The 14201-nt window shown below is 50.9% G+C and overlaps 2 protein-coding genes across 2 annotated transcripts in view; one reads left to right on the top strand and one right to left on the bottom strand.

Moving 5' to 3' along the window:
- Nucleotides 1-14201, top strand: part of TRAPPC2L (trafficking protein particle complex subunit 2L) — a 423767-nt gene that overhangs the window by 139868 nt on the left and 269698 nt on the right. The gene's annotated exons all lie outside the window — the stretch shown is intronic.
- PIEZO1 (piezo type mechanosensitive ion channel component 1 (Er blood group)) overlaps nucleotides 1-14201 on the bottom strand; it is a 174163-nt gene that overhangs the window by 39024 nt on the left and 120938 nt on the right. Inside the window, exons 6-15 of the mRNA XM_069085562.1 lie at nucleotides 13740-13908; nucleotides 12845-13058; nucleotides 10906-11077; nucleotides 10504-10593; nucleotides 9537-9624; nucleotides 5617-5714; nucleotides 4476-4736; nucleotides 3684-3795; nucleotides 1055-1236; nucleotides 384-532 (exon numbers count right to left, since the gene is read on the bottom strand). Of these exons, the coding sequence (XP_068941663.1) occupies nucleotides 384-532; nucleotides 1055-1236; nucleotides 3684-3795; nucleotides 4476-4736; nucleotides 5617-5714; nucleotides 9537-9624; nucleotides 10504-10593; nucleotides 10906-11077; nucleotides 12845-13058; nucleotides 13740-13908 (1535 nt within the window). The remainder of the gene's footprint in view (nucleotides 1-383; nucleotides 533-1054; nucleotides 1237-3683; nucleotides 3796-4475; nucleotides 4737-5616; nucleotides 5715-9536; nucleotides 9625-10503; nucleotides 10594-10905; nucleotides 11078-12844; nucleotides 13059-13739; nucleotides 13909-14201) is intronic.

The raw sequence follows: 14201 nt of genomic DNA, 5'->3' as shown, positions 1-14201 counted from the left end.
TCTAGTCAACTCCACAAAGCCCAGATGCAACAGCTGATGACAAGGGGCCAGTCCTGAGCATAAAGGCTTGTGTTAGATGTTGGGTGACTGTACTTGGCCAACTCAGTGAGGCAACTATGAAGGTCCAGGTGCCCTGTATCTGCTTAGCATTGGGACAGAAATGGTAACTCAGAACCAGAGCCTCTTATACCAACTAGGAGCTGGAAGGCCACACAAGTGTTGATCAGAATGGTGGTGTCAGCTGCCCTGACCCTAAGCATATGAGGATGGACATGGCCTCCACACACACACACACACACACACACACACACACACCAGCACATTGAGGACCCACAGCCCAGCCCCACTCAGGGCAGCCTGGGGGTCACACCAGCAGGACTTACTGTTCATCAGTGAAGCCAGTCAGATTGCGCCAGTACATGGGGAAATCCTGGAACTGGAAGGTGTAGACAGCGATCAACACCAGCATTGTATATGCTACCACCAGCCACCAGAACACTTTTAGCAGCTTGCGCCATAGGCTGTAGTAGACCTGTAGGGGTAAGGATACAGCGTCAGGGTGTGTCACAGATAATTCAAGCACACGGCCCTCAAGGCTGGTGGGGGGGGGGAGGTGTAGAAAGGGGTGGAAAGCTCTATCTTCCTGGGGCTACAGACTGATGGATGAACCAGAACCACCAAATCCTGGCCGCCCAGCACCAGAAGGGCATGCAGGAGATGGGGCCACCACCCTGCTCTGACTCTTACTCCCACCATATTTGTGAAAACCAGCTCTGTCCACACTGGCCACATCCTGAGAGAGAATTCCCTCTTCCTGGCTTCTTTAGTTCCTTTCTGGGTGGCTTTCCTGAGATTCTGCCTACAATGGGGGTGGGAGCTCCTGGGGGCACAAGGAATCAGGTGTTGGACCTGGGATCCCTGGCCAGTGGGTGAATTTGCCTGCTCGCTGAAAGGCAGCAGAGGGCTGGGACCCAGAGACCTGGTAGTGAGTGAGGCTCAGCAGGCCAGGAGGGGGGTCACAAAAATGGGGTCACTGCCCCCTCGGTCAGAGTACCTGGAAGAGGGTGAGGCAGAGCAGGAAGAGAAACATGTAGACAATTTTGTAGACCACAAGGCGCCCAGCAAAGCTGACTACAATGAACATGCCCGCGCAGACGTAGATCCAGTACTTGGCATAAAAGTCTGTTACCAACTCCCCCAACTTCTTGAGTAGCACCCGGGTCCGTGTGTGCTCTCCTGGGATGGGGCAGAACAAAAATGAGGCTGGTAGACCAAGAGATGACCACAGAGGTGCCCACCCAAGCAGGAGAAGGCTTCCTTCTCCCTCACAAACCCATCCATTCATTAATTCATCAACAAGCATTTATAATGTGCCCACCTTACTCAAGACACTGAGGAAACAGGAAAATGAAATAACATAATTGCCTGGGGGCAGCCAGCTGGGCATAGAACCCCGGTCTGGGAATCAGGAAAACTCAGCTTCCTGAGTTCAAATTCAGCCTCAGATACTTACTAGCTATATGACCCTAGGGAAGTCACTTAACTCTGTTTGTCTCAGTTTCCTCAGCTGTACAATGAGCTGGAGAAGGAAATGGCAAAACACTCCAGAATCTTTGCCAAGAAAACCTCAAATGAGGTCACGAAGAGTCAGACACAACTGAAATAACTGAACGACAATAAAAGAGTACCGTGCCTGACACATAGTAGGTCTTCATAAATGCTTGTTGCTTTCCCTCCCCCCATCATGGTGCTAACATTCTAACAGGAGTCAACATGCAACCAGATAAACACAAATTATCTACAAAGTAAATACAAAATATGCACTAGCAACTGGGGGGGGGTCAGAAAAAGACCCCTCAAAGTGTGGGTGAGCCCTGATTTGAGACTTGAATAGTTGAGGAGAATTGGGAACTGATTGAATATAAAGGGAAAGCAGAAGGCAGAGTCAAGAATGAGCCTGGTTGACTTGAAGGATGCCATTGGTTTAAACAGAAACAGGAACATCAGGAAGAGGGAGGGGTTTGGTGAGAAAGAATTTTGGACATCTTGAGTTTGAGAAGCATATGGGATATCCAGCTGGAAATGTGCAACAGGCAACTGGTGATGGGGGAAAGGAGCTCAGACTAGGGCTAATCTGAGAATCACCTACATGCAGATGGTGGGTGAACCCAGAGGAACTGTTGAGATTATCTGGGGGTCATACTAACTCTCTTCCCCATGCCATCCTACTTTTAACTACTTTCCTGGGCTCCTCCCCTGCTTCTCTCTTCCCCCAGAGCCTCATTAGGTGTATGGATCCCAAATCTCATCACTAGGCCTTCTGGGTATGGAACTGGTACCCAAAGGTTCATATGGTTTATGCCCTCAAGATACTCATGGGTTTGATTCTATCTGGTCCTGTAACTGGTCTCATAGTAATAGTGATGATGATATCATTGCTTGCAGTCATAGAGGGCTTTACTAGTTGTCCTCTATACACAACAACCTCCCACCTTCCTGCCTTTGCACAAGCTCTGATCTCCAGGGCCTGGAATGAGCTCCTTCCTCACTTTCACCCCTTAGGGACCCCAGCTTTCAAAGCACTGCTTAGGTGCTAGCTCCTATATAAGACCTTTCCTGTTCTCCCCAGTCCTTGGTATTTTCTTTTTTGAAATTACTTTGTATGAATAAACTTTCTATTTGCTCATCTACTATGTACATGCACCCCTTCAGTAGAATATAGGCTCCTACATGACTGGGACTTTGATTTGGTCTTTGTTGGCTATCCTCAGCACCAAGGACAGTGCCTAGCACAAATTTCACGGAGTTAAATGTTATGTAGAATCTAACTCATATTAGCCCCTCAACATCCCTGTGATGAAGAATTTTTATCCCCTTTTAAAGATGAAGAAATTGACCCTGCTAGATCCTGTGAACTTCCCAAGACTCCTCCAGGTCAGCTGGTGTTAAAATGTTTCTGCCTCCCAGACCCATCCTCATTCCTGTGTTGACATAGGATTCCAAATCTAGGGCTGGAAGGGTCCTCAGAGGCCACCAGTCCAACCTCCTCATTTTACAGATGAGGAAACTGAGGCCCAAGGAGGTAAAGTCACTTGCCTTAGGTCACACAGTTACTAAGCATCAGGTGTGGGATTTGAACCTATGTCCTGTGTCCCCAGATCCAGTGCTCTTTCTACTGTGCTCCATTGGTTCATATCTAGACTCCTTTATCCAGATCTGCAAGAGCATCTACAGGAGAGCTGCAATCCAGCTCTGGAAGATGGCAGAGCTGGCCTGAAATGGGAGGTCCCAGGTTTTCTAGAGCAGAAGACCCCCTCTCTGGTCTGTAAAATGAGGGGGCTGGACCGACTAAATGACCTCTAAGGCCAACTCTGACATTCTGTGTTATCCTCCTCCACCTCCTCCTCCTCCTTCTCTTCCTCTTTCTCCTCCTCTTCTTTCTCCTCCCCCTCCTCCTCTTCTTCCTCTTCCTTCTCCCCCTCCATGACAACACTTTGCATATCCATGATGTGAGGCTGCCTGGGGTCTCTGGCCTGGGAAGGGAAACTTGGTCACTCTTCACTCCTCTTCATCATTCCCCTCAATCCTTCTCCAAATCTCAGCGTGTCTTGGCTGGGACTCTCTTAAGGGGCTGTGTCTCTTGAGCAGTCCTGCTGGAATCCTCCCCCAGGACCCCCACTCACCAAACTCGCTCACAGTGACCTCTCGGAGCGTGGCTGGAGGCTGCTTCTTCTTAAGGAGCTTCTCCTTCACAAATTGGCGCAGCAAGAGCCAGAAGGTCAGAGTGCAGAGCAGCTGGGGGGCCAGGAGAAGGGGAAGGGTCAGTAGAGGAATGACTAGGTTCTCTGGAATCCTACTGCAGCTCCCACCACTGGGAACTGGCCTTCCCAGTGCCCCTGGGGACTCGAGGCCTGGGAGCCAAGGTGGGGAGTGGGGAGAGAGCTGGGGAAGGGTGCCTTCTTCTCTCAGAGGCAAACTGAGCCCAAGGGAAATAGACTCTTTCCCTCTCCTCTTTCTCCTTCTTCTCTTACCTTTCTTTTCCTCCTTTCTTTCTCCCTCTTCTATTTTCTCCTTCCCCTTCTTTTTCTTTCCTTTCTCCTCCTCCTCTCCCCTTTCTTCTCCTTCTCCCCTTCTTCTTCTCCTTTCCTCTTTATCTTTCCTCTCTCTTTCTCCTTCCTCTCCTCCCTTTCTTCTCCTTTCTTCTTTCTTTCTCCTTCTCTTCTCATCCTTCTCCTAACCCTTCCTCATTCCCTTCCTTCTCCTCTAATGATCAGACACAGAAACACAGAGATACAATGCACTTTTGAGAGCACACACTAGGAATTCACACGTGACTCATTCATGCACATAGGCCTGCACACTTAGTACACATCCATTGTCCCCTCCCCATACTCTGAAGCACTCATGATGATAAACACACTGATATGCCCATATATAGTGACACACCCACGGATGCCCAGAGGGCAGGCACTGACCATGGCTCCCAAGTGAAGGCAGGGGTAGCGGGTGTGCTCCAGCCCCAGCTGGTGCAAGCTCATGAAGCCGACCTTCTTGGGGAGTTCGGGCTCCAGGTCCATGGCCCAGACGTACTGCAGACTGCAGAGGACCAGCCCATAGAGCAGGATAAATGGGGAACACAGCATGGCAAAATGGTGGCGGCTCCGGACGATCCAGATGAGGCAGGCCCATAGCAGCAGAACAAAGGTCAGCCAGCTGTGATAGGTGATGCTCCACACCTGCAATGCAGCAGGGAATGAATGGCTGGGGTTGGCAGCCTCTCCTGGCCACTGACTAGAGTGGCAGGGACCCGAGGGTCAGGCGGCTATGGTTAGCAGGGTCCCATGAAGTCATCAGGAGAAAATGAGGACCAGAAAAGTCAGGCGATTTTCCCATGGTCACAGAGTAAATAACAGTGGCAGAAACAGGCTTTAAACCCAGGTCTGCTGACTCCAAAGCCAGTGGGCAGAGCAGCAGTGACCATCTTTACACACAGGGGATGCCAAAGCGAGAGCAAGGGTCCCTGAGTGTCTGCCTCCTTCAAGCCTTCAGAAGACAGGCCATCTGCCATCTCTTGAGCAACAATGAAATTAGTGGAAAGAGATCTAGATTGAGTCACACGAGATCTGGATTCTCATTCAGGCTCCTGCCATCTAACTATGTGCTCATGGGTTAAGAAAGTTCCCCACTCTGGGTTTGTATTTCCTCATCTGCAAAATGAGAAATTTGGAAAAGACAGTTCTGACATTCTCTGTTCTAAGCCCCGCCCCCCCGATCCAGCTCTGACATTCCCTGTTCTAACCCCCCTGCCAATTCTGACATTCTCTATTCTAAGGTCCCCCCCAGCTCTGACATTCTCTATTCTAAGGCTCCCCCCCCCAGCTCTGACATTCTCTATTCTAAGGGCCCTCCCAGCTCTGACATTGTCTCTTTTAAAGTTCCTTCCAGCTCTGACGTGCCATGTTCTATGGTCTTTCTCAGCTCAGAAATTCTAAATCCCTAAGTCCCTGCCAGCTGTGACATTTTATGATTTGATGGCATCAGCAGTGGTCTCTGGGCCATGGGCAGAGCAGCCCCATCTGGCGCCATCCCTTCTGGCCTCCCCCCTCACTTTCTTACCATCATGGCAATGAGAGCACACACATAGCTCTGGTTCATGATGACGTGACCAAGGACATGCAGGGGTGAAGTCTCTCTGGGCTCAGCTTGATTACTTCCTAAAAAGGAATGAGGATTGAGGGGGGAAGGTCAGAGAATAGTGCTTCCCCCCCAGGCTAGTCACCTCTTCCCTTTCCCCTCTCCCTCCATGACCTCGGCCCCTGCCAGTGTCTGGAGGGAATAGGAGCCAACACTCAAAGTCTAGTAAGAAAGAAAGACCCAATGAACCAAGTATCCCCCATTTTGGGTCAAGGTAAGGTACTTCTTCCTGTCCTCCTTTGAACTATGTTCTCACAGTGGATAAAAGCTACAGATTAGCTTTGCCTCAGAAATAGAGTTTCTGAGCAAAAGTTGGGAAATTAAGAAGTGGAACAAGGAGCCAGGGCAGAAGAAAAGAAGGAAGGAAGGAGGGAGGGAGGAGGGAAGAAAAGAAGACAGGGAGGGAGGGAGGAAAGACAGAGAAGGAAGAAAGGATGGAAGGAAGGAAGGAAGGAAGGAAGGAAGGGAGACAGGGAGGGAGGGAGGAAGGAAGGAGAGAGAAGGAAAGAAACAGAGGAAGGAAGGAGACAAGCATTTGTTAAATTCCTACTATGTGCTGATTAAATGTTACAAAGATTTTCTCATTTGCTCCTTACAACCCTGTGAATTAAGTGCTATAACTATCCCCATTTTACAGATGGGGAAAATGAGGCAGACAGTGGTCAAGTGACTTGGCCAGAGTCACACAGCTCTAAGGTTGGATTTGAATTCAGGTCTTCCTAACTCTAGGTCCAGTGCTCTATCTACCTTCAGGGAGTAGGGAAGCAAAGGGAGAAGAGTGAGAAAGGGAGTGATCAGGGTTGGGGGGGAAGGAAGGGAAGAGAAGGTAGGGGAGGTTAGGACAGGGAGAGAGGAAGCATATGGGCAGGAGAAGGGAAAGAGTAAGAGAGGGAAGAGGAAGGAACAACTACCCAGTAGAACAGCCTGCCAGAAGGGGAGACAGAGACCCCCAAATAATATAAACAGGAAGGAAGAGCAGCTTCTCCCCTGGAACAAATTTTCTTCCTATTGCTAGCTCAGTGGGTGACTTACTGAAGGTTAAAGAACAGCCCACTCCCAGCACTTCCCAGTCCCTTCTGGCCAGCCCCCAGCCCTGGCCACAGGAGGCCCTGGGGCCCATCCGCCCTGCAGTCATGGGACGCATGCTGTGGGAGGGCCTGGGAGCTGGTGACCCAGAGCATGGGATGGGTCAATCCATGTTCAAGTTGGAGTCTGCTTGGAGCCTGGCGAGGAGCCAGGCCTGAGGGAGGAGGCTGAACATTAAAAAAAACTTCAGAGATGGGTCCCTGTGGTTCAGCAGAAGTGCCCCTCTATTGGCAGCAGCCTCTAACCTCCCTGAATGGCGTCTCACCCGCAGGTCAGGGGCTGCCTGGGGGCTTCTACATATGGGAAGGTGTGGAGATAGATAATTCAGTGGAAGTCAGGGACCATGAGTTCAAATCCTGCCTCTGCTCCTTACTACCTGGGAGAATTTGAGGAAGTTACTTTCTTCCCTGGGACTCAGTTTTCTAACCTGTAAAATGGGGGTGGAGTGGGGACTAAGTTCTCTTCCACTATAATGATCAGATGTCTGGAAAGGAAGGGGAATAAGAAATGTTGGGTGGGAGAGGCTAGAATTAAGACCTTAAGGGAATAAGAATGAAAAACCAGCACTTCAAGTTTGGTAAAGCACTGTGCATATGCTTTCTCACTTGATCCTCACGACAACTCCAGGAGCTATCATTATCTCCATTGTACGGATGAGGAAACTGAGGCAGACAGAGTTACTAAGGGCCCCAGAGTGCAGGGCTCCCCTTCAACACTGACTATGATTCAGGCTAAACCGGCATCAGCACGATCCGACCACCAGGGGGCAGACCTTCCCAACCTGCTCTCCTAGCAAAGGTGCCAAGTATGGCAGTAATTTATTGAAAAGAGCTTTCACAAGGGAAGGACTAGACTTCAGACGGGACAGAGTAGACAGCAGCCTTGTGTGGTGATCAGGAGAGGGTCTGGGAAAGGCCCTCTTGACCACCAAATACCTCCATTTCCCTCTTGACATCTCAAATCTTCTTCCTAGGGACTCCCATTGCTTTGCATAGACTAGGTGCTTAATAAATGCTTAATAAAATTCACCCCAAGTCAGGTTTAACCATAGCTTCCCCTTGGAATAGGAGACCAATCCCTCTTGGGTAAAAGGACAGGGAGGAAGAGCCTGGTGTATTGGGAAAAACCCTGAATGCAGAGGGGAAAGATTCTGCTGTGACTCGGGCTAAAGGTTTTCCCTCTCCGGGCTTTAATTTTCTTGTCTATAATAAGAAGAGGGAACATTTAAAAAAATAAATTGAAAATTTTTAATAAATTTTTAAAATAAAATGAAAGAAATGAAGGGAACTGATGATTTCTAAGGTTCCTTCCAGCCATAATTCCAAAGATCCTACAATGGGAATCATCTCCTTTCCTGAATCATGGAGTCCTCATGCAATCCTCATGGACCAGATGGAGAGATACAAGCCAGATGGTGGTGTATAGTTAGTGGGATGAATGAGCAGATCCAAAGTGGAGCCATTAATGGCTCATGTCAATATGGCAGGAGGTCTTCAGTGGAGTGTCCTAGGGATCAGTTCTTGGCCCCGTCCTGGTTCAGATTTTTATCAGTGACTTAAATGAAGACACAGATGATATATTTCTAAATTGAAGATGACCCAAAGCTGGGAAGGATATCTGCTACGTAAGGATGGGGAACCAAAGAGATCTCAACAGGCCAGAATTCATCAGATGAAATTTAAATGGAAAGTCTTACGCTCAGGTTTTAAAAATGGACCCTCCAAGGACAAGATGAGGAAGCTGTGCCGAGGCAAGATTGAGATGAGAAAGATCTGGGAGTTTTAGTGGACTGCAAGTTCAGTATGAGTCGGCAGACATGGGATCTTTAACAGCTTTCAGAATGCATCTGGAAGGCTGTGTTCAGTCCTAGACATTATCACCTCATGGGAAAGAAGCTGATGAATTGAAGATCACATCTACAAAGACCTTTGCCAAATTCTCTACTTGAGAAGTGGCGATTCCTGCTGGAGGATCTCAGGATTTAGAACAGGAAGATGACTTGGGATGATGAAGAAATTGGAGGCCATACCATGCAAGAACTGGCTGAAGGAACAGGGGATGTTTAGTCTGGAGAAGACAAGTCTTTGGGGAACCATGACCACCGACTTTAAGGATTTCAAGGGCTGCCACCCAGATGAAGGATTAGCTTTTCTCTTCTCAGCCCAGGAGGGGAGGACTGGGGGCAATGAGGCAAGTTGTAAAGAGGCAGATTTAGCTCAGCTTAAGAATCTGGGCTATCCAAAAGGCAAACTGGCTACTCTGGGAGGTAGTGAGCTCCCTGTCACTGGAGGTCTTCCAGTTGGAGGCTGGATGACCCCTTGGACACACGTGGTCTCAAGTACAGACAGAACCAGAGGGCCCCTGACATCCCTGAGCTTCTGCTGGGATCTCTGACAGTAGATCTGGATGAAGGAAGGAGGTGGTTAGGCCCTGGAAGTATTGGGAGGAGAGCAGAAACAGGGACTAACTATTTTGACTTTCCCAGTTTTGTCAGCATGGACCCGCCTGCCTGAGGAATATGGACAAGGGGGTGACTGCCCTGACCTACCCCACCCCCATTAGCTAGACTGGAAACAGGGTCTCAGCTTTCACCCCAATAATGCCCAGACTCTGTGGTGTCTCTTGGCCGAGTGATGTTTCTTGGGTTAGAAAAATGGACTGCGTGGGGTCCCCAGGCGTGGGTTGGCAGTGACAGGGAGAGCTGAGGACCTGAGCCTTCCGCTATCATCCCCTGACCTGCTCCTTCAGGCTCTTACCTGGGCGATGCTGGGTCGGAGTCTGGCTGTTCAAGACGTGTACAGTGCAGTTCTCTGTGGAATCAGAGGGACTCCCTGGCAACATGTTCTGGAAAATTAATTCATCATCATCATCATCACTAGCATTTATAGAATACCTACTATGTGCAATGTTTTACTAGTTTGGTCCTCACAATAACCCTGGGAGGTAGGTGCTAGCATTCTTCCTTATTTTTACAGATGAGGAAACTGAGGCAAACAGAGGTTAGGTGCCCAAGGTCACACAGCTAGGAAGTATCTGAGGTCAGATTTTAACTCAGGTCTTCCTGACTCTAGGCTGGACTCTACTATACTACCTAGCTGCCTCTAAAAGGGAGAAGCCCTCATCCCTAGGGACAGGGATTGAGCTGTTAGGAGCAAGGGAAGGGGAAGATATATGTAAAAGTGGGGGGACCCTAACGGAAGGAGGAAACAATAGGGAAATAGATCACTTGGATCTCAGTTATTATAGGCCCTGCCCCCCCCTCCAAGGGCACCTTTCTCATCCCAGGACCCTAGAGTCCCCAGAGAATCAAGGGCCAGGAGGTAAAAAAGGCCGGCCTCCTGCCTCTTCACCTGGCTGCCTCTCTCTAAGAGCAGGAGTGCTTAACCTTTGGGGGTCCTGGATCCCTCTGGCAATGGGGTGAAACCTGGGGACCTCTTCTCAGAATCATGCTTTTCAATAATTGAAGAAAATGCTCAGTTTTTGTTAGAGGTTAATAAAGACTTTTTTTTCCTATCCAAGTTCAGGGATCTGCTGATATCTATCCATGGGATAAGGGATCAGAGAGTCGATCTCAGGGGTCTGCAGGTACCAGGCGATCTTCTCTAGAACCAAAACTAAACAGTCCCCTTCCCTGCCCCGTCCTGGCTGGCCTGAGTCAGGCCTTCAAGGCCCCCTGGGGAACAGGCCACCCAAGAGAGAGCCAGAAAGATGGAGGCTTCTCACCTTGGTTTCTTCCATGGCTCGGCCCCGCCCCTTGGGTGCCTGGCCCACCTCCATCAGCTCCACTTCTTGGTCTCCCTCAGCATCTTCCTTCTGATTAATGGAAGGTGGGAAATGACAACAAAAACTCATTTCCGAGGCACCTTTAAGTTTCACAAAATGTCTTTTCCCCAAGAACCCTATGAGGGTTATTACTGTGCCCATTTCACAGATGAGGAGGCAGGCTCTAAGAGGCTAACTGGCTGGCCCAGGATCACACAGCACATCAGTGTGTGAACTGGACCAGAACCCAAGACCACTGTGCTCTTTCCAGGGGCCATCCGCTCCTGGCATCTCTCTCCTCTTGGCCAGAAGAGCCAGACGCTTCCTTGTCACCCACATCCTGGGCTCAGCCCAGGCTCTCACCTGGTCGGAGGGGTCCAGCCTCCTCAGAGTGAGCAGCAAGGCAACAGTATAGTATAACAGCAGCAGGACACCCGGATTCACGTAGACAGGCCAGTCATGGCTGGTGTTAAGGACGAGGGCATTGGGGTTGGTGCAGTTGATGGGGCTGATGATATCCTTGAGACCAAAAACCCTGGGGTGGAGAGGCAGGAGAATCACCTATGTCCTGAGCACAGGGAGCCTCAGGACTGAGGGTGGGAGAGAGACGGGGGCTCCAGGGGAGGGAGCAGAGACAGGGCATGGGGAGATGGGAGGTCAGGGGAGGGGAGCTGGGAGCTCAGGGAGAGGGAGATGGGGGCTCAGGGGAAGGGGAGATGGGAGCTCAGGGGGAGGGAAGATGGAAGCTCAGGGTAGGGGAGACAGGAGGTCAGGGGAGAGGAGCTGGGAGGTGGGGTGAGGGGAGATGGGATCTCAGGGGCAGGGAGATGGGAGCTCAGGGGGAGGGGAGTTGGGGGCTCAAGGAGAGGGGAGCTGGGGGGGGGGGGGAGGGGAGACGGGATCTCAGCAGAGAGGAGATGGGGGGCCGGGGGTCGGGGAGATGGGAGTTGGGGCTCAGGGCTGGGGCAGGACAGAAGTTTCTAGTCAAGTGACAGATGCAGAGTGGAGATAGGGATTTAGGGTGGGTGAGGACACAGGAGCTTGCGGCTGGTGAGAAAAGATGAGCTCTCTGGGGGAAAGGAAATGAGAGTTCAAGAGCAGGGGATTATAGAGGTTCAATACTGGAGAAGAAATGGGAGGTGGGGGTAGGGATGTGTGGTTGGAGGCGAACAATAAAATAACACCCAGCGTTCATATGGCGCTTAAGGATTCGCAAAGAGCTTCGCAAATACCTCATTTTATTCTTGACACAACCCTAGGAGGAAGGAACCCATCTTATGGATGAGGAAGCTGAAGCACAGAGAGCTTGTGACTTGCCCAGGGTCGCCCCGGTCGGTGTCTGGGGGCAGACTTGGACCCAGATCTTTCTGACTCCGGGACCAGGGTGCCACCCGGCTATGTGACCCAGTCTGAGAAGGGGACTCAGAGCGAGGAGGGGAGACTGAGACTGAGTCAGAGGAGATGTGGAAGCTCCCAGAGAGCCAGGGGAGGAAACTTGGACGATGACAGGAGTTCAGGGGAGGAGGAGACTCAGGGCTCCGCACTGAGGTCGGGAGGTGTGGGGAGTGGAAGAGGTCTCATGACAGGGAGGAAAGACTCTCATGGTCCTTTCTAGACATCTGCACCTCTTTCCAACACTTAATCCCACATTTTAGATTTCATGCAATAAATCTCTAATCACAAGACTGTGGGGTGACTCATGGTCTGTTTCCATGAAGGATGCTGAGGGGAGGGGAGCAGGGAAGGCGGGCAGAAAGGGCCCTCAGCCCCACTCTGAGGCCCATGCCAAGCAGGCTGGCTTTCATGATCAGTCTGTGTCCCAGAGTTAGGGCTCCCTACACCCTCTCCTCAGCTCTATCCAGGCCAATTCCCACAGACCTTCAGGTCCAGCTGGCAGTCCCTCCCCTCCCACTTCCCCCTATCCTCTGTTCCCAAGCTCCCTGCAGACAGGTGGGAGATCATCGATGTGGACTGTCTCAGCAGCCCTCAGACACTGATTCTACTCCCCCAGTTTGTTATAACGGAAACAGTGAGAAGGGGAGTTGAGATGGGGAATGGGGATATTTGAGAATGACTGTACAATAAAAACAAAAGGAATCACTAAAATGTATTTCAATACAAGTTCTTTGTAGTGTATCAAGTCCAGCTTGGCTGGCCTCAGTCCCAGGATCTTGGCCCTCCCTGGATCTTGGACAACCTGAATGGGGCAGTGGTTGGACCCAGACTTGGCATCTCCCAGGCCCAGCTGCTGAGCTCCTTGGAAGCCTGGCCACAGATGGGTTGAATGTCTGTGCCCCCTTACCTGGCCCAGATTCCAGCAGGTGGAAGCAGTGTCTGGAAAAAGGACATCTGATAGCAGTAGAGGCAGAGGAGGTGGCCACCAGAGAAGCAGCCAACCATCACGCAGAGGGCATTGAAGCCCAGGTGGCTGATGGGGAAGTGGCAGGCCCACCAGGTGCAGAGGCCCAGGAACAGCAAATAGTAGGTGCTGGAGAAGGCAGAGGGCAGAGTAATGCCTACAGAAAGACAAGAGACCCCCCTAGGCCTGAACTCACTATTGCGGGAGAGAGACAGGCAAGCTGGGGGGCAAATAATGGGCAATCCCTGGCCTTCCCTGGGCATCCCAGAAGTGCAGAGTTGGAAAGGAAGGAGAAGCATCCAGCCCCCCTCATCTAGACCTTCCTCCAGACTTGGGGCTGGGGCCTCTCATACCTCTGGTAACTCCCCCCCACCCAGCCCAGCTACCTTTGATCTTAGAAATCACATCCTAAGGCCAGCAAGGCCTTAGGCATCACCTACTCTAACTCCTTTCATTTTAGCAGAAAAGAAACTCAGGTTCAGGTGGGGCCAGGGACTTGTCCAAGGTCACAAAGACAGTCAGGGGCTGCGCTGAGATTTGAAATCAGGTCTCCTAACTTTCACTCTTCCCACCTCCAGTCTCTCCTATTGGCTCTTAATCTTGGTTTGCTCCAAGTGGGTATACAAGTGGGGCTCTCCAAGTGAGGCTAGGCAGGGCAGGGGGAAACTGCTTGCTAGAGAACTCGAGGTCAAGTTCTGTTCCTTGGGGTTGGGGGAGGGGATGGAAGGACACAGTCCTTAAAAGTCATTTGCAGCTGAGCTGACACCCAGGTGGGGAACATACTACCCTAGGCATGACTCAAGCCAGGGCCAAAGGGTCAGTGCCCTGGTGGGGGTACCTGCCAGGGCCAGCAACACAACGGCTAGGGTGTTTCCCATCGCTTTCAGCAGCCAGTGAACGGTGACCTTGATCTTCACAGCCAGGCGAGATGCCCGATTAGAGGCCTCCTCTGAGATTTCTTGTGACCATCCTTGATGGTTGGCATTGGCCTCCCTCTCATCATTGTCCTGAATTTGAGAAAGAGAGGGAGGAAGGGAGGGAGGAAATAAAAGAGGAAGGGAGGGAAGGAGGGAGAGAGGAGGGAGAGAGAGAAAGAGGAAGGGAGGGAGAAAGGGAAGGAAGAAAAGAGGAGGGGAGAAAGGGAGGGAAGGAGGGAGAGAGGGAGAGAGGAAAGGAGGGAGGGAGGGAGAAAGGGAATGAAGAAGGGAGGAAGGGAAGGAGAAAGGGAGGGAAGGAGAGAGAGAAGGAAGGAAAGAGGGAAGTCATTAGATCATTGAACTTTGGGCAGAAAAAACCTTGG

The sequence above is a fragment of the Petaurus breviceps genome, unplaced genomic scaffold (genome assembly GCF_028583685.1).
Source record: "Petaurus breviceps papuanus isolate PSGF00001 unplaced genomic scaffold, PetGlider_PUasm1.0 176, whole genome shotgun sequence".
Lineage (NCBI taxonomy): Eukaryota > Metazoa > Chordata > Mammalia > Diprotodontia > Petauridae > Petaurus > Petaurus breviceps.
Note: the sequence above shows the minus strand (reverse complement) of the source record. Positions and strands in the feature narration are given on the sequence as shown.